At 41.9% G+C, this 27802-nt stretch overlaps 1 protein-coding gene across 3 annotated transcripts in view; it reads left to right on the top strand.

The window, feature by feature from the left end:
- Positions 1-27802, top strand: part of TENM2 (teneurin transmembrane protein 2) — a 926033-nt gene that overhangs the window by 618327 nt on the left and 279904 nt on the right. For all 3 annotated transcript variants that reach the window (XM_045901687.3, XM_045901680.3, XM_045901693.3), the window contains one exon: positions 14913-15147. In XM_045901687.3, coding sequence (XP_045757643.1) covers positions 14913-15147 — 235 coding nt within the window. The remainder of the gene's footprint in view (positions 1-14912; positions 15148-27802) is intronic.

Here is a 27802-nt window from a genome sequence, read left to right as displayed (position 1 = left end):
ATAACCTTTTCAAACTGACTTCTTCCATTCAGCATGGTGCCTTTGAGATGTATCCAAGTTGTTGCATTATGTGTAGTTGGTTCCTTTTTATTGCTGAGTAGTATTCCATTAGATAGATTACCCCACTTTGTTGATCAATTCACTTGTAAAATATCTGGATTGTTTCTAGTTTTTGGTGATTATAATAGGACTGCTATATACTTTCATGTGTAGGTTTTCATGTGAATATATATTAATTAAAATGTGTATTTTCATTTCTGTAGGGCGAATACCTAGGATTGGGATTGTTAGATGGTGTGGTAAGTGTAACATCATAGGAAACTGGCAAACCCTTCCAGAATGTCTGTGTATTCTGCATCCCCACTAGCAATGTATGAGAGTTTCTGTCATGGTATTTTGATTAGCTTTCATGTCTGTGGAAAGTATGTTCTAGCATAATACTCTGTTTTGTCATGTGCTGTTTCTAGTTGATTCCATACGTCATTTGTTTTTTTAGTACCCTAATGAGACAACCCTTAAATTTTCATAAGTTAACTTTAAAAAAAAAAAAAAAAGGCATAAAGTATGTTTGCCTGATTTTCTCAAGGCTGTTTATGGCTTTTTTGGTTTAGACTATATCTGTTTTAATTAGAAAAATATATAAATGATAAATAAATTGTCTTTCTGTTATTCATAGAACCGGGGTGATGATATTCACGTCACTTGTAGATGCCCAGGTAGATGGGGATGGGACAGTTGGAGTAAACTCATGTGATGAAACCTCTTCATTTATCCAACTTCTGTTTTCACTGCATGAATCTAGATGTCTCACTCCACTCTATGTGTGCAAAAATCACCCCAAAGGCCGTGTGGATCCTATTGGTGCAACTGAGAACCTGGGGCAAAAATTCTGAGTTAATCTTTCAAGGAAAGCAATACAGCATGTGTATCCCATGTATGTAGTGGAGGCTCCCATTCACCATGCTCTGTTATCTAGCATTAAATATAAAAGACAGTTGGTAAATACTACATTCAGTTGAAAACACAAATGAATTAAAATGTGATAGTTTCTCTCCACAGGTAATAATTTACATTCTTGTGAATTTCTCCGTGTGCCATGGAGCATCCTGTAAATGGTATCCTAGCACAAAACCTTGCATATTGGGAGATACATGTATGTAGACCCAACAGAAGAATGAGTTCACCTTGGGAAATAAAACAGGGGTAGGGACTGGGGGAAAGTGTTCATGTTTAGTTTAATGATAGACATCTATGAAAACTTTTCAGGGCATGTGTCATAATGGCCCTTATGAGATTGCTATACATATGCTGAAACGTGAATAAAAACATATGTGGGAAAGTGAAGCATTTGGATAGTTAACAATGGGAAGGAAAAGAGAAGAGTGACAGTAGGAACTTTGAGGCTCAACAAAAAGGTCAGAATAGGATGTGAGTCTCTTTACCTTCCTAGAGGCCAGAGACTCTGGGACCTCAAGAATCCACCAGACCCAGCGTAGATGCTCAGTAATGAGTTGCCAAGTGAGTGGGCACATGAACAAATGAAGACACAGGTGAAGGAATGAATCAGCAAACAAATGATTGAAAATGATTTGTCACAAGTGAGCTTAGCTCATAGGCCACTGTTCTTGTGTCAGAATTTAATCAGCGAGAAAGCAAAAGGAATCTTATGGAGAGAACGATCTCTCTTTGGGTTTCTCTCGGGGAATAGGAAAGGCTCGATCAAGTGCCTACTTGCATATAATTTTGCTAGGCTCCACACTAAGAAAATGCCATAGAATTAAAACTCATGGAGCACCTGGGTGGCTCAGTTGGTTAAGTGTCTGCCTTCGGCTCAGGTCATGATCCCAGGGTCCTGGGGTTGAGCCCCACATCTGGCTCCCTGCTCAGTGGGGAGTCTGCTTCTCCCTCTCACTCTCCCTCTGTACTTTCTCTCTCTCTCAAATAAATAAGTAAATAAAATCTTAAAAAAAAAAAAACCTCTTTCCAATGATATGCCACGTAGAAGTGAGAAAGGTTTATAAAGATTTGATAGGTTAAATATGGCCAAATGGAGTCATTCAATATCTAGTATGCCAGTGTTTGTTCCAATGTTAGTCCTAGAACAGAGCCACCATAAAATATCTTACATATGTCCGCCCAGTTAGGAAGCCAATGGACTTCATCTGATCCAATCTGAAAAGGCTTCCGGAAGGAGGAAGAATTCCATATATCCTGCTTTTGACTTGCAAACCCTCTACAGCATACCCTGTGTCCTTGCCACATCCTGTTGCTTTTCCTACCACCAGCTGCATGGATGAATTCGGATTCACCCTGTTCCGGTGAGGCAGTGGCCTGTAGCAAGGATCCTCTAATACGATACATTCATGATGGAAAGCGAACATTTTCAAGTGGCACAGAGAGCCACAGGAGATCATGTTAGTCAGAGTTTGGAAGTGAAATGTGTCTATTCCCACTTGGGGTGTGTCAGAGGCCTCTGCCATCATCAGTTCCGTGGGGATTTCTGCTTGCAAGGCATTTGTTGTTATGTTTGGGTTACTGCAGAAAGAGAAAAAATTGCTACAGTTTGCGTGAGATAGAGCTGTGTTTTGGCAAGGATGCCTGCAATAATTTTTTTCTGGAGCTTTAGTCAAGTTCAAGCTTTTGAGATTTGTCTCAGATGGCACCACACAGCAGCTCCTTTGAAAGACCTTCATTTCTGTTGGGATTTGGACTCTCCTTTTGACTCACTTGCTCTTGCCATACTTCTCAATATGTGATGAATTAATCCATTAATTCAGAAATCCTTTATTGTACCTACTAAGTGTTTGAGGAGCCAGGGATTCATCAGAGAATAAAAGAGTATCCTTACCTTTAAGGTACTTACTTTCTAGTGCAGAAAGACAATTACTGGAAAAAAAAAAAGTGATGATGTGTGCTTCAGAGAAACAGCATAGTAAGGAGGATAAGACTGCTGAGGTTGTCTGAAAAGGTGTGTCTTAAAGGGAAGATTTGAGCTGAGACATTCCAACATTAAAGGAGTGAGCCACTTAATTATCTGTATCCCCAGGCCTAGTGTAGAGCAAGTGCAAAGGGCCTGGGGCAGAAGGCTGCCTGGCTCAGTCCCATACCAGAAGCCAGTGAGGATCAAGACCTTTCCTACTTATCTCACTGTTTTCTGTGAGAAATAGGCTTGTAGTTGAATGAAAGAGACGAATCTAGGCTGATATTTCTGGCCAACCCCTATACACATCCCAGATTTAAAATGTCTTTGTTCTTTCTTTTCCCTCTGCCTAAAGCATTGTTCCCCCAGTCATTGGAATGTCTCTCTCCCTATTTCCTTCAGGTCTCTGATCAAATATCATCTTATTGAGAAGCCTTCCCAGCCCACACTATTAAAGTGTCATATAAGCAGCGTTAGAAATGGAAATTATTTTCTCCTCCAAATCTGATATTTCACAAGAGAGATTACTCACTCCCTGCATTATGGGATTAAGAATGATCCCATTTGAGATGATAAATACTAAAAAGTTTCAGTAACCCAAGAAGCCCTGAGAAACAAATTGCTAATTCATGACTTAAACCATCCAAATGTGATGAATAACTCAGGACCTCCGTGAGTTGCTCAGTGGTGAATTTCAGGGATAGAGCAAACTGCATGGCTCATAGATGGGCATGAGCAAAAAAATAAAAACAAAAAACAAGAAAATCTTGACTTTACATTGAGCTTTTCATGGGAAATAGGAGCTGATGCTAAACAGGAACATCGGGATTCAAAAAAAGCTAAGTCTTCATTATGCTGATTTTCATAGGGACTAAGAGAATTAATAAAAAGTAAGCTAACGTAGGGCCCTTCAAATTGTCTGACATCAGGTGGTTTTATTTCAATGTATTTAAGTTGCAAAAGGTGAAAATGAAGACTACTGATTATTTTGGCAGTCTATAAGACCCACAGCTACTTACTCTAACTCATAAGAAGGAAAAAGGATCCTTAATTCCTAATGGTGCTATTTACCTGAAAAATATCTGACAACAGGAAGTTTTCCAAGTCATTTCAATAATAATCTTTGAATCATAGGGTCTATTTCATTCCTTTCTCCACAACCTCAAGAAAGAATTAGCCTGTTCAGGCAAAGATAAATAAATCCTGACATTTCTTAAGTCCTTCCTACCTGTCATGCATCTTCTAAACACCTTTACTTAAAATGTCTTATCTCATTTAACTCCTTACCAAGTAGGAACGGTAATCACCACCTTTTTTGGAGGGGGAAACAGAGACACACAGAAAGGCTAAGTGCTCAGTAACTCTGATCGTCTAACTCCAGAAGTCCTTCAGGCACAACTGGAGAGGTCAGTGTCAAAAAGACCGAGGAAACCCTGAAAATGGCATTCTGAGCCGTGGCTAGGAAAAAAACCCTTGTTTCGGGCAGGGGGGCAGTGGGAAACACTGATTCCGCTGCTCTTGTGTCCTCTTCCTCCACAGAATTGAGATCTGCAGAGCACGCTGGCCCCCCACTGGTCCCAGTTTTTTCTGAAAGTTATTTGCATCCTGGGCCTCTTGGATGGGGTGGGTGGTAGACTTCCTCATCTGTCTCTGCTCGGCCCTGCTCTGGGTATTGTTGCTTATCATCCATGCTACGTGATGGAAATGGCCATAAACACTGTCTCATCCACTTCAGTTGGGAAATGCAAAGCAACTTCAAGACACCTTTGAAAGAAACTTCTGAACAGTTACAAATAAAACCCAGAGGGCCCTCTTTCTGACAATGCATGCACCATGGAACCCTGGGCGGGGTATGTTTCTTCAGGAAGCTCTCAGATAATTTTCTTGAGTAATTACTTGTGTGTGTGTGTGTGTGTGTGTGTATTTTGAAGGCAGAAAGAGTATCCTGAAAAGATCTCCAGCAATATGCCCTGTATGTCTCATTACATCAGCTGTCACTTGACATGAAACCAGATGCAGTTCAAGGTCTGACACTCAGCTGACTTCTGTTTATATAGTATGGAGAAACTTTTGTTCCCTTGTCTTATAAGGCATGTACCGTGAGAGATTTGGGGAAAAGGTCACCCAGATAGTAAATAATTCTGCTGAGCTTTGTAGTGAAAATGCTCCAGGAACCTTTATTCCGTCCTTGCCATTTAACTGGTATGCTTCAGTCATTCTCGGTGTTAATGAATGGTGTAGATCAGAGCTTGTCTCCCTCGTTCTGTTCATCAGATACTCAACCTAAAATCAACATCATATTTTATCTTTGTTTTGATCTCCTACCTGTGTTCAGGGGAAAACATTGTGACCATCCAAAGGGGAAAAAAATAAAGAATGAAATACACCCCAACAAAAACCTTGTTAAAGAGCTAAAGAATGGCATCTTGATAGAAGGAAATTGCACATGTGATTTTTATTTTTCAAAAAAAAAAAAAAAAGTCTGGGCTGTGAAAAACATATTATCTTTCATGGGTAGGGAAATACCCAAATTTTGCCCAGACTATTTTATAATAAGACCTTGAAAAGCTAGGCGATGAGCTGGAATGAGAGGAGTTTAAATTTTTGATGCAATTCTCTGCTTGGGAAAGTGATAATGCAGCTCAAATAACAGAGAGAGTATTTTCTGCTACAGCACAACAATCAACATAACGTCTGGGCATATTAATAATTTCACTCCTAAACTTCTCGACCGGGAGAGCATGGGTCTTAATAGCATTGTCAAGATCCTTAGGGCAATTGAAAACCCAAAATCATTACTTTCTACTGATAGGCTTTCCTCTCCCAGAGGATGCCAAAATACCTAGGGTAATGTAGATTTATTGAAATGCTCAGATAGGCACTGCTCAGACATAACTTTGCAATAAAATCTTCTCTTTAGAAGGGTTCCTCTCAAGTATTTCAAGTGGTCTTTTTTTTTTTTTTTTGTCTTTGTCACTTGGAAAGTAGCTAATGGAGTTGACATTGATCTCAAGTGATACTTTCTAGATGATTTAAGAATGCAAAGAATGAGTATGGGGGTATGGTAAAATGATGCGGCACGTATGATGAAAATCCCTTTCTGACCCATCGTGGGAGAACCTGCCCAGTTGGGGCAGGAGGGTCCCAAACCTACAAGTGCTATTCAGGTTGTGATTCAAGTGTTGCTGCTGGTTGGGCACCCAATTCAGGAGTTCCCTCCCTTGTTTTTCCTCCCCCCCAGAGTCCCATCTGTGTGTGTTTGTTCTTTAGTTGAACAGGAATGGCTCTCTGCTGTGATTACAGCCATGCTCGAGGTACTGGAACAAATTCCAGGATCCCCCTCAGACCCTCAAGTATACAATTGGCTCTCAAATGGCCATACCTAACAATCTCCGTCTGAAAAATATCAACAGCAGTGGGGTCCCAGCCAAAAAGCTCCCGTGAACACCAGCTTCAGGTTGCCAGGGAAAGATATTTTTAAGTAGTATGAAGTGTGCCCCATCTGAGATCTAAATTTGATTGGTTCCAGCGAGGCTCTGCAACAGACATCGTGGTTATAAAAAACAGAGGGAATCACCATTTATATGAAATGCCCAGAATAGGCAAATCCATAGAAACCGAAAGTAGATTGTCGTTTGCCAGAGGGGTAAGGAGCTGGGGAGTGACTGCTCATCGGTATGAGGTTTCCTATGGGGGGTTATGGAAATGCTCTAAAATCAGACAGTGGTGATGGTTGCACATCTCGGTGAATATAGTAAAAAAAAAAAAAAAAAACACTGAAATGTACACTTTTAAAAGCTGAATGTCATTATATGTCAGTAAATCTGTTGTTTAAAAGAGAGACTAGGTAGTCAGGCAGAACCAAGAAAAAACAAACAAATAAAAACAAAGGGAAACAAAGTCACCTTCTCCCTGGGTCCAACTGTCTCCCTGTTGAAGGACCTGTGAGGGTAATAAGAATTCAAGCAATTGAGGGAAAGGCCCATCAGATTCTGGCGATTGGGAAATGCTCAAAGCACAGAGGCAGAAGTCTGCTCTGATCCCCCTCTGCTGAGGTTCTCCCAACACAACCCCCCCCCACTGCCCCTGCCCCAGACATGATGTGCTCCTCCCCTCATTCATTCAGCACTACTTCTGTGCTAGGGATAGCTTTGTGCTGGGGATATAAAAACAAGAGAGATGGTCTCTTGTGCCAAAGGAGCTCACAGTCTAGCAGGAGACACAGGAGAATCCAAAAATGATATAAAACCATGTGCCAAGGGTGATGAAAAAGATGCGCCCAGTGTGCACTCGGGAGGGGCCCAGCTGCATTACAGTTAAATACAACGTGTAAGGAGAGAAACTCCTATCTCTTCATGTCCTGCACCTCATTTTCTTCATCTTTATAATGGAGAACAATATCTACTTCAAAGGTTATTAGAAGCTTAAATAAGGTGAACTATTCAGAGGGCTTAACATGCAGCTGGTGCTTATTAAACGGGAACAGTTGTTCTTTGATGATCTGAGGTGTCCCCCTAAACCCTATTTTTTTTATGAATGCAGGTAGAGCTGACAAAACTTTGGTTTCTAAGCCTGCAAATGATTGCTCTTTGTGACCGCAATTCCCATGCTTCTGCTGTGCAGTGTTGATCCATGTGTCATTGTGAATGCGCTCAGAATGCTTTTTCTCTGAGGTCATATATTTTGTGTAAGCAAGAGAACTACAAATCATTCCTTACAAGTGAGCACAGCCCTTGCCTTCTCTGCTGCTCTGCTCAGGCTGAAGGGGGCCTTTCCATCAAGGGCAGCCCCCCCAAATCCAGGACCGTGCACTCCCAACCCAGAGGCACTGGTCAGAGCGGTCGCCCCACCGCAGGAGATAAGAAGGAGGTCGTAACTTGGCTCATTCCTCCATCCTTCCTTCTTTTTTTCTCCTCCATTCTGGAATGTGCAGCAGGGCTTGCAGCTTGCTCAGATATGGTGGCCATATCTGAGAAACACTGCAGATCGCTCACGGCCCTGCAAAGCCAGTAGCACCACACGGGGGTCAGCACCAAAAAAATAAAAGTCTGCTCTTTAGAGGACAAATCACTCAGTAGATGCTACGACAGGGAAGGAGGGAGCAAGCTGAATGTCCATGTGTCTGACACTTAGAGACAAGTAAATCTCTTTCCATCTCTTTTTAAACATGGGAGGAGGCTGGAACTGGACTCCCCCCAAACCCCTCCACCCCCAGGCTGTTGGCAAAGCACCCTCAGTCAGAGCAGGAAGGATGAGCTGGGACCTAGTGTGCCCTTGTTTCTGCCTCCAACAGACCTAATTGCTGCTTATCCCTCATGCCACTGGTTACGGGAGCCAGGGATGCAGCACGGAGGAGGAAGTTAGAGAAGGGCCTTTTGGGAAGGCACAGGGAAGAGACTGCACTGCAGTTTGGCTGTTCTGGCCTATTTCTCCTGATTCAAGCAGCATCGTGAGGTGCAGAGCTGTGAGGTGGGCGATTCCCTCCAATTTCTCACAAGATTTCATTCTGCCATTTAAGCAAATGTGCACCAAAATGAGTTAAGGCCATTTTCCTCTGTATTTGCCGGGGTAAGTATAAAGCAGGGCAGGGGTCTTGCTTCTCCTCTGTGTGAGTGCCCCCTGGGACCCCGTGTTCTTTGGCATATGGCAGAATGGGAAGAAACCCTGGGATCAAAAAGCGGCCGTGCCACTTACTAAGCTCTCTGACCTTGAGGGCTTTACTTAACCTCTCTGTGCCTCACTGGCTGGATCTGTAGAATGGGGATGTTAAGAGAACCTGTCCCATAAAAGTGAGCGATAATACATTGAGATAATTTATGGACAGCACTTCACACAGGACCAGACACACACAGCTTAATTGTTAGCAGTCTCTCTCTTTTTAAGATTTTTATTTACTTATTTGTCAGAGAGAGAGAGAGAGCATGCACAAGCAGGGGGAATGGGAGAGGGAGAAGCAGGCTTCTCACTGAGCAGGGAGCCCGATGCGGGGTTCGATCCCAGGACCCCGGGATCATGACCTGAGCCGAAGGCAGCACTTAACTGACTGAACCACCTGGGCATCCCAGCTCCTAGCACTCTTGTCGGTATTATTTCATGGTCCTTAAGATCAATTGTTTTGTTTATGGAAATGAACACTTCTGAATCCCACATTCCATTTCCACAAGCTCTGAGAGAGATGCTCTTGAGACTGCCCGTAGTAATGTCTGAGCCATGTCACTTAGTCAGAGGTCCTTCTGCAGACAGCATTTGAAGCTTGAGGGGGTCTGAGGTTGGTGATTGTGCCTTTCTATGTGGATTTGATATCACCCTCCAAAAGCTCCCACTCACAAGAGCTAGGAAAACTCGAGTTCCCCAAAAGGTATTCATCATTTTTCCCAGAGCCATGGTTGCTATTACTGTTATTACTGTTATCAGTATTATTTATTATAACACATAATATATAATAATAACATTTATTAATACTTAATATGTGCCAAGAATCGTGGTAGGCTCTTTAAAGATGTATTCTTGTTTGATGCTCCTAACAACCATATGAGAAAAATAAAATGACTCTACCCATTTTACAGATGAAGAAACAGACTCAGAAAAAAAAAAAAAAAACAACTATTTTTCAGGGGTCACACTGTTAGTTAGTAAGTGACAGTGGCAGTGGCCACACAGGGGTTCAAAGCCAACCGCGAGCCTGGACATCAGCAATAGACTCCTCCTTCTAACTAGAGGCTGTTATTCTTGAAAGTCCTCACCTCTGATTCCCTCAGCCTCTCATGTGAGGTCAGATCTAAACAGTTTTCACCAACCAGAGACTCCAAAATGTCTGCCAATACCCGCTTCACTTATAGTATCTTCAAATTGCTGTCAAGATGTAACTTGCTCCAAAGACATGGTTCAGTAGAAGGAGGCAGAGTTTGTGCTTAATTCATCATCTCAGGGTCTGAAGGGTTAAAATTTTTAAGACCAGCAGTTGGCATGCCATCTCCAAGAATGAGTGAATTATTAGCCGTTAGGCAGGCCTCTACTTATATTTTTTGTCTTTCATACATTTTATCATTTTTAATCACTAGGAAAAACTAGTGTGGACTATAGAGCAAGACAAAGCTATCTTAGTCTATCCCTGCCCTCCTACTCTCCTACACACCCACCCTTTCTTGGCAAGGGTAGACCTACCCTAAATGCCTCCCCCACCTGTTTATTTAGGAAGAGTGCAACAACAATAGCCAATTATTAAGAATTTACTTCCTGAGCTCCAAAGAAAATTCTTCCTTTATTGACAGTGTGAGCGTTGGTTGTTTCCACATGCTGTTTGAGCTGTGCTGGTCTAGTCCCCACAGGAGCTGATACTCCAGAATTTTGCAGTCCCTGGGTCTAACTTTGTTAGAGCTGATGCTGTTACCCAACGAAGATGTACTACTTTATTTTTCTTATGACTTCACTGTCAAACAATTGGCATTTAGGAAGGACAGAATATAGGAATGGCATCCCTGTCAGGACCAAAATTCTGGCAAGAGCAAATCTTAAGCATAATCTTTTGGGGCAAACAGGACAAATCAAGCACTCATTCAAGAACTTAGTTTTTAAACATACAGGAAGCACCTCCTCTCTAAATTCACTTATCCTTGCTAGGAGTCCTACCTGTCCTGCCCTAGCTTTTAACAGAGGACCAGTGTGCCATTCCTCCTTCCTTGGACGAAAAAGCCACAAGGTACCTAAAAATAAATTCTAGGTTCTCAACTTCAGATAAATCTGGTACAAGATAATAGGTTAACACTGCGATTGTAATGGCAGTTGCCTTTTGCCTGCTAATAGCATACTTATTAAGTTGATAGTGTGTAAGCATTTATGTTACATAGTTATCGTGGCTCAATTGCATTATTATGTGATTTCATATTTATGCAATAGAAGAGCCATTAATATGCACATTAATTAAACCCAATAAATGTGTGGAACTCTGAGTGGACGTGAAGTTTCCTTCATCAAGCTAAGCTGTTAATCATTTCTGTTTCAGCATCTATTGAAGACATGAGTTGCCTTTCAGAAGGGCTTTTTCATGTAATTTGGCTTCATGAAAAGCAGTAAGGCATGTTGCTAGCCATTGTTTGCATTTTTTGAAATGGAAAACCATCACATCCAGCTAGCTCATTGGATGACTATAATGAAACCCGATAAACACAAGAAGTGCTTGAGACCATTAGTCATAACAGAGGTGTTGTTATATTAGAAATATGTTACCCACCCAGAATACTAAGGTACCACGGAGGAAACCAGCGGTCAAAAACATAAATGCCTACCAGCGGTAACATAAATGCATACATCCGGCCAGATTAAAATAACAGGGATTGTTAGGGTTGATGGCAAACCAGAAAACCACCCAAAGGCATTCAGCTATATCCAATTGTTGCCATGAGGGAATAGATTCAGTATTGTTGTTCTGTTTTTGTTCTCAAGAGAAGTCAGTGATCTGGAACACTCTATAAAATCTGGACTCTGAATTTTTGGTCAAATCCAGTTTGGGGGCTGCTAGTTTGTGACTTCTGCCCCAGATGGCTGAAGTCTGGGTTTACGTCCTGTACTCAAATCTGGGCTCCTTGAGAGCCGTAGTTAATGTCTTATTCATGCTTTTATTCCTGAAAGAAGCGAGCAATGTTCCATGCACGTGGTTGGGGAACTTGCCAGCCTCGGATGGCGTGCTTAACACTCCCCATTCCTCTTCCCGCCATCTTCCATGTTGATACACGGGTACTTAGTGTTGTTGTCACCAGTGGTGGATGAGTACTCAGAGGATTACACAAATAGAGTTGTAGGCCCACGTTCACATGACTCAAAAGGGGCAGACCCAATCCTTGAACCCAGTTCTTTAGATTTGTACCTCCTAACCACTGGCTGAGTGCCCCCCAGATGCTCCCCTGCCTCTCTGTACACACCCCAGTGGTAGCTTTTACCACTCTGTATTCGGATTGTCTTTTCTAGTTCTCGCACCTAGTTGAAACATGTGATCGTTAGATGGATAGATAAATGAGCAAATATCCGCATCACAGTGGAAATGAGCAACAGTAGTGAGGAAAATATCTTCTAATACTGAGGGTGCTGGATAGTTGTTGTTGTCGTTGCTATCAATAATGTGATTTATTTGCAGTGAAATAACATGCTTTTTATAGGAGGGCAGGGTGAGCAGAGAATTACGTCTTCTTTCATCTCCTCCATGAAGCTCCAGGCCTTCTCTTTAGCAGCTTGACATCTCTTCCAGCTAACTGAAAAGCTCACCGTCCACTTTATTTGGACCACGCCACATAGCACCTGGGTCCGTGGTTCCATTTCCCCCTCAGCACCACCCCTGGATATCATCAACAAAAGGGAAACCACAGGCATTCCACCCACACAGAACACAGATGGGCAAGGAAGGGCCACACAAGTTGGAGTAGGCAAAGAAACCTTAGCTTGGGATGAATAGACAGGAAGCAGGAGGGTTCTGGTATCTCATTTAGTGAAATTAAATACCTCCCATGGCCTCTTTGTACTTTGGGAGAGTCTGGAGTGCTGGAGGCGGGGGCCGGGGGCTGAGGGAGATGGAAAGTGAGGGCTTGGGGCTGAGGAGGGTGGGTTCTCACTTGTACACTTACTCATCTCAGCTTCCTGAGGCAAGTCTCAAGATTACCTAACTAATGGAGAATAATGACACCATTTGGACGGGAGTTGAGAGAAAGGAAAGGAAGGCATGAGAATTCATTAACCCTGTGTGAGGGGCTTGGCTAACATCTCAGAAGGACCATGATTACATCATTATTTCACCCCCTCTTCTCACTTCTTCCCACTAATACAAGACAGACAAATGCTGAATAACTGTATAATAATACATTACTAGACAGACAACAATGCCAGGAAATGTAATAGCCTGCTTCAGCTCTGAAACTCCCTCAAAGATATATTTAAAATGTCACTGGTGCATAATGTAAAATACGAATTGCAGGTTCATTTGGAGGACGTGAATCTGTACAACTGTTCAGTGGCATTTCCCACTGGGATTTCGTTTTAGTTGTCTTTCTCTGAAGACCCAAAAAATAAATAAATGAATGAATAAATCCCCCCAAGTAATTTCAGTCCAGGGACACAAACTTCAAGGAACCACTTTCCTCTGTTATTTTGCCTTCTTGTTTTCCTTGGTCATGATGCTCTCCAAACCGAGTATCTTCTTGACATGTTGTCTTTCTTTTAGAACATTTCTGCAGGTTTCCCAGGAGCCACGGAATGTAGATTACACCTTTTGGAGATGTAGCCCGACCACATGAGGAGACAAGTAGTTGAAATGTGTGTCAAGTTGCTTGTTTAAATGATGTGAGTCAACTTCTCAAAGCCAGGACAGCAGGGGCTGAGGATTTTAAAAGTTGGCAGAGGCCAAAATGACAAGGCTTGGCAGTCACCTGGTGAGCTGCCAACCTCGACTAGAGGCTTCAAAAAAGGACACAAATTAAAAGTCATGTTTCAGCAGCCATTAAAACCAAATTATAGGCTTACATTGCATAGTGAACGACTTTCATTTTCATTATGCTTAAAATATTTCATTTTGTAGGCTGAGAATGGGTTGCTAGGAAAACCCTGTGTGGAGTTGTCATCTGTGGTCATATTTACAAGGGGACACATGCAGAGGTATAGTTCTCCTTTGTGCATTTTTCCTGCAAGGAGAAAGTATTTCAAGAGAAGAAAACAGGATGCAATTTGGAGTAAGGGTCATGGTTTGAAAACATCAGTCCTGATGTCTGAGCAGGCTCACAAGTATTTTCTTAAGTCTTATTTAAATGTATATATATGTATATTTTGTGTGTGTGTATATATATATATATATATATATATATATGTATGTATATATATATATGCACAAAACACATACACTTTTTTAAAATTAATTGGCAACATCTTCAAAACACAGGAAATTTTATCTAAAAGTCCAGATCTTCAGCTTTCCTTAAAAAACTAGAAGATCTGGCTTTCTTGGCCCCTCAGCCCCACATGGCCACATGGGCTCGGATCTGAGGGAGGACTGCTTCCTGCCCTTTCCAGATCACCTCAGTCCACAACTGGCCGACTTCACTTTCCTGCCTGGCCCCCACAGGTATTTAAATATGCTACTCTCTGCCTTAGAGGGTACCATATTTTTGTTATCTTTAGAAGGAGGAAATACTTGGGGCACCTGGGTGGCTCTGTCAGTTGAGTGTCTGACTCTTGATTTTGGCTCATGTCATGATCTCAGGGTCATGAGATCGAGCCCCATGTCAGGCTCACACTTAATGCAGAGTTTGCTTGTCCCTCTCCCTCCCTCTCTGCCCCTTTTCTCTCTCTCTCTCTCTCTCAAATAAATAAAATCTTAAGAAATAAAGAAATAAGAGGGGCGCCTGGGTGGCTCAGTCATTAAGCGTCTGCCTTCGGCTCAGGTCATGATCCTGGGGTCCTGGGATCGAGTCCCACATCGGGCTTCCTGCTCCACGGGAAGCCTGCTTCTCCCTCTCCCACTCCCCCTGCTTGTCTTCCTACTCTTGCTATGTCTCTCTCTGTCAAATAAATAAATTAAAAATCTTTAAAAAAAAAAAAAGAAATAAAGAAATAAGGAAGGAAGGAAGGGGGGGAGAGAGAGAGAGAGAGAGAAAGAAAGGAACGAACGAACGAATGGGAAGTATTTGTAAAGAATGTCTGCAGTGTGCTGGCTTACCAGGAAACGGTATAGGGACTTGTAATGACAATGACCAGCCCTGACCGGTCTGGTTTTACTAACCTAGTTTCTCCTTCCTTCAAGGCCTACAGAAAAAGGCAAATCAAACCATGTTATTTATGAGTGACCAACCCTGGAATTCGGCATCTGCAGTCCTATCTATGTGTCTAGTCTGTGATTTTCAGCTATTAACCCACATAGAGGTGTGGGTTCTAGGCTCTGCTCTGCAGGTTTGCAGAGCCTTGGCGGCTAGATTCTGCAGCCTCTGATGGCTGTTTCTCCTTCCTCTCTTTCCAGGTCCTCCAAACCACCACAGCCAGTCGACTCTGAGGCCCCCTCTGCCTCCCCCTCACAACCACACTCTGTCCCATCACCACTCGTCTGCCAACTCCCTCAACAGGAACTCACTGACCAACCGGCGGAGCCAGATCCACGCCCCGGCTCCCGCGCCCAATGACCTGGCCACCACGCCGGAGTCTGTTCAGCTTCAGGACAGCTGGGTGCTAAACAGCAACGTGCCACTGGAGACCCGGTAAGTGCCCATCATCTGTTATGCCCGTTGCCCTACCAGAGCCACCCACATGGAGCCACCGGGTGGCTCAGGGTTCCTGTCGGGGAGACAGTCTTGGTGTAAATAACGGGCCAAGTTTACCACCTCCTTGTTGTTCCCCTGGTAATTTGACCCTGGATGGTAGGTTGATAGGTATTTCTTTGTTCACATGTGTCTCCTTTTAATGCTTGTTTACTCTCTTAGACAGTTCTTGTGTACCCAACTAATAGAATTAGCATAACATATTTTTACTCAAAGACTCATGGGAAACATGCTTATAAGGGTATATTGACTGAAAGCTGCTGATAAATTATGAATTTGGACTTTCCTGAAGTAATAAATGAAGACTCATTTGAAATTAAGTGTTTGGGGAGACCTTGAGAAACAATCCCTGATTCCAGACTGACAGAAGTATAATTTTAATTTATATTTCATTCAACATACCGTCTCGCTTTAATCCCTCCTGTACACATAACAGCTTGATGCCTGAGGGGCAAACAAGAATGTACAAAAACAAACAAGAAAAAGGGGCAGCACTTAGGTTGGAGTGAAGAGTTTCAAAGTGATCTCCAGGTCTGGCCTTGTATTGTTTTGCCTTTGCTTCTGTCCCTTTCTTACCTTTGCGTCTGGTCCTCCAAGACCATGCTCACCTTCATGCCCGGCAAGAAAGGCCGTGGGTTGCAGTGCTGCGGGCTGGGGCTAAATGACCGTGAAGGCTGTGGGGTGCTGCTGGATGGGGAATGGCCTTGTGCTCCAACCCCAGACCCTTTCATGCTTTGGGTGTTCCAATTATTATTGTTTCCTTGTCCAAAATAACCATGAAGGGAAGACAGAGAAAGGGATAATTCACTTTGACCCTTCAAAAATTTCTCACTGAAGTTTTTAAACTTTAATAAGTTAGGTTTGAAGAAAGATGAAAGGGATCTGTCATCTTTCTGGCAATGGCCAGAGAATTTTCTGCATGCACCTGGAAGTGACTACGCAAGCCATAGCATTTATGTTGTTTCTTACTATCGTATTTTTTTGTGTTTTTTTTTTTTTTAATAAGATCTTGAATAACCTGTGCACCATTGTCACTGTGGTCATTCTAAACTTTAATAAAATTTGTTCTCTGATGATTATAGGTTATTTTTAACCATGCCTATAGTCTTAATCTCTGAGGCTTAAAATATGTAAAGTCAGTAAAACCTATATGCATATATTATATATAATAGATATATTGAAACATCTGTACTGATATAGTAACCTGTTAATAAACAGCTTTGCTGGGAAGTTTCCAGGCTGAAAGCAGACTGGTCCATGAGGCTGGATTCGAGATATTTCATAGTTGATGGTGATCTTTAAGGCTGAATAAAACTTTCTCTTTTTCCTCCTTCTGCCATAGAGTTTGGTGGGCATTAGCTTCTTTTTACATTAACAGACTATTGTTTGAAAAAGAGTTTCTGGCCATCAAGGCTACATAGAGTGGACTAGATGGAAGAAGGAAAAGGATGAGGAGAAAGGGAAAGAGAAATGTAGTAGCTCTTGTAGAAAGAGGAGGGAAGGACGGAAGGAAGAGGACCATTAATCATCAGTTTTTACTGTGCACTTTGTATATGCCTGGAATTCATTCTTTACATGCATTATCTCATGCGAGCCTGAAAGAAATACAGTGAGGTAGGAAGGAACCATTATTCCCACCATTTTAAAGATGGACAATCCAGATGTCGAGGGACAAAGTAACTTGCAAGAGGTCTAGTGCTTCAGGGGACATTTTGAGCCCCATTGGATGGAACTCTAGTGGTTTCCACACACAAAATAAGGTGGCAAGATGTCCGATGAGTAACTACAAAACTACATTTATTGCCCTAATTGTTATTTTTACAGGGCAAACTCCATCAGAGTGTTTGCTCCTCACAAAGATTCTCCCCTTGGTGATTAGAATGCATACGCTTCATGAACTGTCCCCTCTCTCCCAGCTCCTGAGGAAAATAACTGGCTTTCCAGGAGATTTACTTTATAAAACCATCTGTAGTCAAGTGTCATCTTGACAAGGATATGGTAGAGAGGACCAGCAAAGCCAAGCCTGTCACCTTCCTGGTTTTCTGAAGTAAGCTTTCCTAGAATTTGTATCTGATCTGTAGAGTCCTTCTGCAGACCATTTGGATATTTGTCATTTCTCCAAGGAGTAGGGCTTCTCAATGGTGCTTTTGGAGAAGGCAAGTTAAATACAGGGCTTGAAGAGTAGATAGGATTGCCAAAATGTTGAAGTCAGTCAGAAGGAAAAAACAAGCAAGGGCAACATCTGGATGTTCTTTGATCAGTGCATTCAAGGGCCAAAAATTAGAGAATGTAAGGCCCTTGGGATTGTGTTACCACCAGAAGTCAAACATAGAGTGCGCAAGTCAGCAGATACTTGAAACTCCATTCATGGAATTCATGAATACGTATAACTTGGATGTGCATCTGGTCTCATGTATGAAAACTTCAGCAGTAATTAATAGAATTGTTGGGCTTTGTGTTTCTTTCAAAAATATTCATTCAGTCTCTTAGCAAATATTTACTGAGTCCCTCGTGTATACCAAGTGCTATGTTAGGTGCCAGGAAGATAATGAGTAACACATAAATCTTGCCCTTAAAGCTCACACAACCTAGAGGAAGAGATAGGTACATAAACAAAAGGATAGTGCAGTGTATACAGTAAGGGAAGTGTAAGGTGACTGCACAGTGGATGAAGTGATTAACTCTCCCAGGATGAGCAGGAAACATTTCACAGCTGAGGGTCTGTTTGAGCTGGATTTTAGAAGGATGATAAGAATTTGCCTATAGGTAAGTAGAAAGACATCAAAGATTATGGCATATTATTTGTTCCCATAATCTATTTTTTCAATATAGTATTGGAAACTGTAGAACTGAACAAATTCACTTATTCAAATGCTGAAACATTGTGAGTTTCATTGGATCCTTTTCTTACCCACAAGAGAAAGTATAGGTCTGAAGCTCTTCTTTTAGGGGCATGATGCCATACTGGGATTCCCATTCTTATTTTTTTGGGAGGGGAACCCATTTTTTTATTAATTTTATTTTATTCTGTTAGTCACCATACATTGCATCATTAGTTTTTGATGTAGTGTTCCATAATTCATTGTTTGTGTATAACACCCAGTGCTCCATGCAATACGTGCTCTCCTTAATACCCATCACCGGGCTAACCCATCCCCCCACCCCCCTCCCCTCTAGAACCCTCAGTTTGTTTCTCAGAGTCCATAGTCTCTCATGGTTCATCTCCCCCTCCAATTCCCCCCCTTCATTTTTCCCTTCCTACTATCTTTTTTTTTTTTTAACATATAATGTATTATTTGTTTCAGAGGTACAGGTCTGTGATTCATCAGTCTTACACAATTCACAGCGCTCACCATAGCACATACCCTCCCCGAAGTCTATCACCCAGCCACCCCATCCCTCCTACCCCCCACCACTCCAGCAACCCTCAGTTTGTTTCCTGAGATTAAGAGAATTCCTCATATCAGTGAGATCATATGATACTTGTCTTTCTCTGACTTATTTCGCTTAGCATAATATCCTCTAGTTTCATCCACATCATTGCAAATGGCAAGATTTTGGGTTTTTCTGATGGCTGCATGATATTCCACTGTGTATATATATATACCACATCTTCTTTATCCATTCGTCTGTTGGTGGGCATCTTGGCTCTTTCCATAGTTTGGCTATTGGGGACATTGCTGCTATAAACATCGGGGTGCACGTACCCTTCAGATCCCTACATTTGTATCTTTGGGATAAATACCCAGGAGTGCAATTGCTGGGTCATAGGGTAGCTCTATTTTCAACTTTTTGAGGAACCTCCACACTGTTTTCCAGAGTGGCTGCACCAGCTTGCATTCCCACCAACAGTGTAGGAGTGTTCCCCTTTCTCCACATCCTCGCCAACATCTGTGGTTTTCTGACTTGTTAATTTTAGCCATTCTGACTGGTGCGAGGTGGTATCTCATTGAGGTTTTGATTTGGATTTCCCTGATGCTGAACGATGTTGAGCACTTTTTCATGTGTCTGTTGGCCATTTGGATGTCTTCTTTGGAAAAATGTCTTCTGCCTATTTCTTGATTTGATTATTTGTTCTTTGGGTGTTGTGTTCTTTATAGACTTTGGTTACTAGCCCTTTATCTGATATGTCATTTGCAAATATCTTCTCCCATTCTGTCAGTTGTCTTTTGGTTTTCATACCAAATAAGGAATGATTAACTACATCGAGGAGAGAGAACCATTGAAGGCAGGTCATTGTGGAGGCCGATTATGATGTAGTCATCAATTTCGAAAATGCAGTGGAAATTTACAAACAGCCTCACCACCTCTACTCTCCCTAATACAGACTTCTGGGTGTGATGGAAGAATTTCATAACTCCGGAAGGTGATGAGCAGGCATTCTACCACCCCCAGAGACTCTAAGCCAAGTCCAGTGTGTTTCTTTAGACCAGTGAGGAACAAACCTTTGCCTCTCTGCATTGCTTTTTGATGTTCCCATCAGTCTTAATGAGGCATATTACATCTTCTCTGGACTGTGCTTTTTTTCCATTTTTTTTCCTGTTGCAAGTAGAATTAAAGGTGCTGATGAAGGAGGCATAGCCCAAAAATAGGACTGTACGAATTTGGAATTTAACAAGACAAAAAAAGCCTACAAAGAAAGTTCTGTACCACTGTTAATCATGTAAAAGACCAATGCATATAAATTTCTACTACCAAAACCAGTCCATTCATGTATAAACCATAACATAATCCAAGGAAAAATAAACTCAGGACAGAGGAACTAATTGCAAGCAGTTTGTACTATCTTTCTCCAACATGGTGTGTCACAAAATCACTCCATCACCATGTTTCTGTCGGCCTACTTAGGTCTCAGAACAAAATTCATGGGCAATTCATGGTTGATACCACCTCTCTATTCCTTTGTCTCCTGAGAGCTGCAAATTCAGGGATCTTCCTGGCTAGCAGCTTCTTGGGGAGTTTCTGAAGTCAGCTTCTCTTGACTAAAACAGTACAAAGTAGTTCGATGACTAATTTTCCTTCGTCTTTGTGTTTTGCTGAAGCAAGCTTCTCTCTCTTAGTCTCCTAGCAGGTCACTAAAGAGAATTCCCAAGCAGGACCAAACTTCCCTCTGATTTTACTTTTTCCCTGAAATACCAGAAGCTCTAATTTTTTTTTTCAGTAATGCCTTTTCTATCTTTATAAATTTTGACACAAGGGGAACAGAAAATAAATACATAAAGATCTCCATCAGATCCTCAGTTCCAGAAACCTTCATTGTAACCATCAAGATCCTCACACTACAAACAGGTTTGCAAGCTGATTTGTAAATGGTCATCCATTATTCATTCAAGAAATATCTGTGAGAACCTATCATGTGCCAGGCACTGAAGAGTCCGCAGTGAAGAAGAGCAAAGTCTTTGCCCTTGTGGTGATTCGAGGCTGGATGTAGACAGACGTGAACAAATGATTAGACACGTGCCCACCCCCACCCCCACCCCGATGACAAATGTAATATGTGCCATGTGAGGTATAGAGAAGTCAGATGCGTGAGAAATTGACATTTAGGCTGAGCGCTAAGGATGAGTAAGTGTTAATTAGACTTAAAGAATGTTCTAGATGGCAAAAACAATGACCCACTGGGGAAAGAAACACTAGGATGCCAAGAAAGGAAAGCAAGCTAGAAGGGCAGGCGAGGGCAGCATGCTGCAGAGCATTGGGCTGGGTGAAATGTTATGGATTCTGGCCCAAGAATAATGAAAAGTCACTGAAGCATTTTAAATGGGAGAATAAAACAATAAAATAATATTGTTTTGTTTTGAATTCTGGTAGCTGCCATATGGCGAATAGGCTGGGGGTAAGGTGGACAGTCCAGCAAGTCTAGAGGTCCAGCTTCAAGAGTGTTGTAATGGTTAAGATGGAAGGTGCTCTGGTTTCCACTGGGGTCCTGGTAGCTGTAGTGCTCATATTTGCCTTTCTCCTACCCATCTGGCAAGAAGGTGAACATTCATAGATGTCAAGTGTATTTTGAGGGTACAATCAGTAGGAATGGATACTGTGTGGCTTAGGCAGTTGAGAGTACAATGACCAATTTTTTGACTTAGGCTGGATAGTGATGCCACTTCCTGAAGAAGGAACCAGTTTTGTGGCAGAAAACAGTAGTGCCGTTTCAGACTCGTCAAATCTATGATGCAGTGAGACTTAAGTGTAGCTGTTTGGATTCTAAATATTTTGATTCCAAAATAATAGATGTAACATGGAAATTCATCCATTTACAAATAACAGCATATTTAGTGTGTTCAAAGCTTTCAGCAATTGATTTTTTTCTCTTTTAAAAATAACTCGCCAGAAATTTTGTTCAATTTCGCAGTTACTCTACATGATCATATACGCCTGTAAATCACAATTTTTCTTTATCAAATACTTTTTGCTTGGCACTTAATTTTTGCATACAAGATCCCATTTAACCCCTTAACTTTTCTGTTGGGTATATGTTACTATCCCCATCTTAAATAAAGGGAACCTGAGGGCTTGGGAAAATTAAGTTACCTACAGATCTGTAAATGAGTAAGGGACAGAGCTGGAATTTGAACCGGGTCTGACTCCAAATGCCATGTTCTTAACCACCACACGATAGTGCCTTCGGAACTAGAAAAACAAAACAAAACTATGCTTATTCTGATGGCAAACAACAGATTAATTTGCCAGGCCATGGAAATGGTGAAGTTAATACATGGTAAATGACATAAGGCAAGAAAGGATCTATGGGATGGATTCCAGCCTGTTACTGGATATAGACTTAGTCATTGACAAAATCATCAGCCAGGCAAGAGGTAAGGGACTCTTCTCTGCAGCTCTTTGAGATTGGTCGCAACCAGTGTGGTCAGTCTGAGGCCTCGCTGCTCCATGGCCTGGGCAACAGAGGGTCCGTGTGAGCTGATGACAGATACTCTGCATCTTAGAAAATGCGAAAGCAAATTGGCAATGCAGAAATAAAGCCCTGCTACTTCTTCAGCTCCGTGATTTGTAGAATTGTTCTCTCCCAAACAGAGCTTTGCCACATTAATAGGAGAAAGCCAAACAGCTAGCCGTACCGTGGCTGACCATTTGGTCATACTTAGAGTACCATGATTATTCCTTTCAGCAGGAAGTCGTGTAAGGGCTCTGCTAAAGAAAGGAGCACCTTGGGCTTGATGAGCAGCATTTGAAAAATCTAATTTTGGTATCAGAATTTCAGAAAACACACTTTTTGTCTTCAGGAGGAAGTAATCTTTGCCTAATCTAGATGCTTCATTGGTAGTGCGTATTTGGGAATCAAGACACAAGACCTTTAGTAAATAAGGTTTTCACAGAGAAGCAACAAGATTGTTGAAACATCCTCACCATGCTGAGCCCAAAGACTATTCCAAACTTGTTCTCAGATTGATTTTTCTACATAAGGATTCATTTTCTGACAGAATCACTGACAAACTTGATCTTGAGAATATTAAACCAAGGTAACCTGTTTGGGTTTTTGTGTGTGTGTGTGTGTTTCTTTTTTTTTTAATGTTTTCAAGTGAAGTTTAAAACTAGAATTCATTCTGGGTGAACCAAATGCATTCAAGCACTTTTCAAATCAATAGGCAGCTTGATTTCTCCATATTGCAAAACATTATGCCCCCTCTAAATTCTCATCAGAGGCAACATGGAAATAAATGAGACCTTTAGGTTAGCCTTTCAAGCTCAGCCTTATTTTATAGCTTCACCTTGCCTTTTTGACACAGTGATCCCGTCTGGCCACAAGCAGCATTTCACGTTGCAGTGCACTTTAATTTTATAGTTTTCGTAGTCTTCCTTGGAAACTGGCAGCTTATTAATCTCAATAACTGAGCTGCTCAATAGGCAAGCTCTCCAATAAGAAACGAGGCTGTGTCTTTTATTTTTTCTTGGCAGATGGAGACAACGGGTTGGTTGTTGGATGGAGGCAAGGGGTGGAGTGGGGTGGGGTGGGAGAGAGGAAGCCAGTTAGAAGAGGCACCTCTGTATACCCCACATCACTTTCTGACAATTGGCAGGAAAATAAAGAGAACCTAGTCTGATCTACTGCTCTGCAATTTACGGCTTGTGGTGTTAAACACACTCAAACCCATTAATAAGAAAATAAATAAAGTGCTGTGGCACGTGTGCAAATTACAAGGTGCATTAAGAAAGAAACAAGCATTCCATCTTATTTAAGACCACTCCAAGCCTGCTCTTGGCGTGGTTTGCAAATTGGGAAGCATCCTTGAAGGTGCAGGTATCCAAGGAGAGGCTGTCCTTTTCGAATTCAGCTCCCTCTGTAAAACTAAAGCCTTATTAAGTTTATTAAAGCTTTGGATACTTGACCTTCTTACTTATAAGTTAACCACAGCTAAGGTACTAGGTAAGAGAACTTGCAACCTGGACGATGGGGACCCAAATCCCGATTGAGGCCACCTCGTGGTCATGCCTTGTAAGCGCAAGACTCTGCCCCAAGTCTGTGTAAATTGTCTTGGGTTAAGTTCACAGTTGAAAAAAGCCAAATATTTCCATCTCTGTGCTCTTTCACCGGTTCAGCTAATATCAGCTGTCACTCCCTTAGGGCATTTCCTGAAGCCTTCCCAGAGGATATTTTATCTGGCTCAGACAAGGAGAGACTTGATGAAGCGCAAGTCTTTCTAATTCTGGCTCCCCAATGATCTTTTCACGGAGGCCAGATAAGGCATTCTCGGCTCTCCCAGGCAGGGGCAGTAAGGCTCTGCAACTTTTCCGCAGCTTCCTTTGATTTTTTAGTCTCAGCCTCGCCTGCCTTTGTAACGTGGAGTTTTGTGTCCCCAGAATTGCAGTCCTGTACAAGGCTCTCAGCCAGGTCGCTCCCCTGGGGCTGCATCCTCCAGATTATAAGAGAGGTTTAAGAAACTTTTTCTCAGACAGCTTTCTTCCCTCCAAAACCCACCACACGATTTCAGGCTATTTCATGAGTCATGTTTGCAAATAATCATTTTTAGAGGTCATGACAATGCTAACCACAAAGGCTCACCCTCAAAATTGTGTATTTTTAAATCCCTTAAAGAATCGCTTCTTACCCAGAATGATTGAGCAATCAGCAAATGCCCCCAATTTCTGTCATCGTTGTTTTAGCTGTTCTCACCTTATCTTTTGAAAGAGAATGAATAACACTTTTTTTTATTTGTGAGATTGTATTGAAATTAAAGCTTCAGTTGGCTACAAACATCCATTAAGTCCATTTCTCCACAATTAGTCCTCCTGTAAAGACATTGCACACCAATGATACCATGATTAAAAGCTCATTTTTTAAAGTTCTTTGAATAAATGGATTTAAAATTCTGCACTTAGAAGAAGGCGGAAGATGTTGCTCTTCTTGCGTTGGTATGTGCTTAGATAAGAATTTTAAATGGAAAACTTAATCTTAGTGACTTTTTAATCTCTTATCAACCCAGGGTTTCTGTACTAGGGAACATGGGTAAGAAGGCATAAGGTGATATTGGGACCTATTTAAGCATTTGATGGAGCCTGGGGAAATCTACCCCACCCTGGCTTCAGTAAAATGAGAATAAATATGTGAGCCCTCTGGGAGTGGGACAGTGCTTTGTACCCCTGGCTTTTCTGGGTGTTTTGTCCTCAGCTTCGGGTTGCTCTCTCTTGGTATATTAGTGCCCTCCAGTAGTATATTGAAGGCAAGGGACTGCAAAGATCATCTTCTCCAGCTTCTAGACTTCAGAATCCATATGAGGAGAAATTGTGGCCCTATTAGATATCTTTTCACTTCCTGGAAACAACTGAACGTTCTCTTTGGTTTTGATTTTTAGACATCATCATCCCTTAAATAGCTGCTTTGTGCCAAGTATCGTAATAGGTACTTTATGTTATCTGAGTGGAAGTCTGTGGGATAGATATTATTGTCCTTTTTTGGCATGTCGGGAAGATGAAGGGCCTGGGGCAAAATCAAGATTCTGGAAGAACTGGATTCATGGAAATAAACTCAGGCATTAGGAATCTGTCCCGCAGCTTTGCTTTTCTCTTTCCCACCCTCATTCTTAAGCAGCCCTTCTTTTGTGAGACCTTTGTGGGAGCTTCAGGCTATGTTCTCATAGCTTAGAAACCTAACAGAAAAAGGATATCTTCTTTCTGATATTTCAACAATACCCCCTTCATTAAATTTCATTGAACTCAATGAGGGTCACATACCCACAATGGCCCCAATCCCAAAGGCCTGGAGAACAGACCATGTTGATTGGCTAGACCTGGATCATGCACCCATATAGAACAGCATAGCAGGAAGAACAACATGGTCATAACCAAGCACCATGATTTTAGGAGACCATAAAATGGAGGTCTGGCAAGCAAAAAAAAAAAAAAAAAATCAAGTTCAATGCTGGTTTTGCCCTAACCCGGCTGCCTTCTCACATTACCCGATGATAGTGATTTTCTCCTCTGGGCACACACAGTTCTGGCCAGGATGGGGGAATGGGAGAATTTTAGGGCATCAGGTTATCTCACTTGCCTGGGCACAGAGCGGGTTTACAGATGATTCTAATATGAAGTAGAAAGAATAAGTTCCACTGACTAATTTCCATCCCCTTCTGATTCATTGCCCTCTCTGGTTCACTTCTCAAACATCCCACGACTTTACCTTTGAGTTCACTGTGGCCACTTAATGCATTTTAACTTTTATTAGTCTCCTGATGTCTCTTTGAAGCTATCTTCTTCTCTCCTGCAAAACTGCTTGGATTCCACATTTTCTAATTAAAACATGCTCATTTATTGTCTTACTAACCAGTGCTCTTTACGAGGACTCATGATGAGAAAGTTAACTCAAAACAACTCGATGCATTTCCCATCTCCTGAAAATGACTTGGGATGCAGTTTTACCTTTATAAAGTTGAATTACTTCGGACAATTTTTGGTTTTGCTTTTTTAATAAAGCCATGAATGGAAAACATTTAACTCCATGCTTCAAGCTCCTGTTCTCAGCAATGCATTTTATCCTCTTGATGGTGAAAATCGTTGGTAGGACATTTTGCAGGGGTCAGTCAGCTCCATAATGGACCACAGTGTGGGTAACAACTGAATAGTTCTACATTTAATTAGACAAAAAGTTTTATCCTAAAATGCAACGTGTCCTAATGTCAATAATTATGCCCATCACTATTTACACTCCTGTGATTTAATCTGGCATTACTAGAAGTACTCAAACTCAGTGTTGTAGGGGAAAAGGTAGCACACATACATTTAAACCCACCTAGAATTTCACAATAATGATGTGGCTGGGAGATAAGTTGCAAGGACACAGTCAGCATGTGTCTAGATGTACTTTGTTTTCTGAGTCTTCACCATTGTTGGCCTCGTCTAGAAATGGGGAAGCAGTGAGCAACCTCCACAAGTCCTGCCTCTAATATGCATCTTCAAGTTCATGGTACCATTCAGTTTGGGAAAGAGGAATTGTAGAATTTGCTACAGAGCTAAATCCAAAGGCTATTTTGGGCAAAGAGGGAGAGTCAGAGTCAGAGAGGAAGAGACAGAGAAGGAAGGATCTGGTGATGAGAATACAGAAATAAGAACATGCCGTCTTCTAGGAAGTGGGTCTCTTGATTCTGACCACTATCCTAGAAGGCAGACCCGGAGAAGGGATCAAGGTAAACATGATTGAGATTGGCTTGACTATTTAAGAGAATTGGGCCTCTTCTCCCTGTCTGCCTTGCCTCTATCCACCTAACGGGGATATTATAGGAATATCTAAGACAATTTAGTCAAGTTTCTGAGTCCCCAAGAGAAATGCCTCGTACAGCAGTATTATTGTTCCAACTATTATAGGAGAGTGTTTATGATCAAGGGCTTGAAAATCCAGCAAAGGAAGGTAGCCCCTTTTGTGAAATAAGTATGTGGGGGTTCTGTCAATAAGAGGCCCTCAGGCCAAACTTATATCATTTCTTTATCTGCAACTCCGATTTTATGCTAAATAAGGATTTTTGTATTTCCCACCTCCTGTTGATAGTCCCATTACCAGCTATGTTCATAGGACTTCAGCTTAATGCAGCCAACAGTTATGGTGGTTCTATTAGGGGCTGACCACCATGCAAGGTGCTGAGGGTAAAGGTGAAAAAGACGTGGCCCTTGTCCCCCAGTAGTTACAGTCTTGGGGGAGAAAGACAGCTAAGTAGATAATTTATAGTAATATAAAACACTCTTATATGGCCATATGCGTGGTATGGGAACACAGGGTGGTAGGGGACACCCCATCTACCCAGTCACGGAAACCTGGCTGGCAACAATGGTGTCTGATTCCCTTTCTGATGGAAAAGTATCCCCCATCCAAAGGGCACTCCAAGAAGAGGTAAGAGAAGAAGGCCAGAAAAGCAAGGGTGTGCAAGCATTCTGATCAGCTGGACTAGAACTCAGGAGACAATGCTAGAAAGGTCTTGTGGCCTGTGTCAGGGCCACCTTCTGGGCCCAGTGAAGCACCTTAAGGTCTGTTCTGTGTGGGACGGGGAACCTGCAAAGGTATGTTATGGTCACATCTACAGTGAAAAGTAGGAAAAGCCTCAGCTGACATACCAGAAAGACAAGAAATAAAAGTTCACAGCAGTTAACCGAAGGA

Source organism: Mirounga angustirostris, unplaced genomic scaffold (assembly GCF_029215605.1).
Source record: "Mirounga angustirostris isolate CCGP_5_RB_7025 unplaced genomic scaffold, mMirAng1.0.hap1 SCAF_7, whole genome shotgun sequence".
Classification (NCBI taxonomy): domain Eukaryota; kingdom Metazoa; phylum Chordata; class Mammalia; order Carnivora; family Phocidae; genus Mirounga; species Mirounga angustirostris.
Note: the sequence above shows the minus strand (reverse complement) of the source record. Positions and strands in the feature narration are given on the sequence as shown.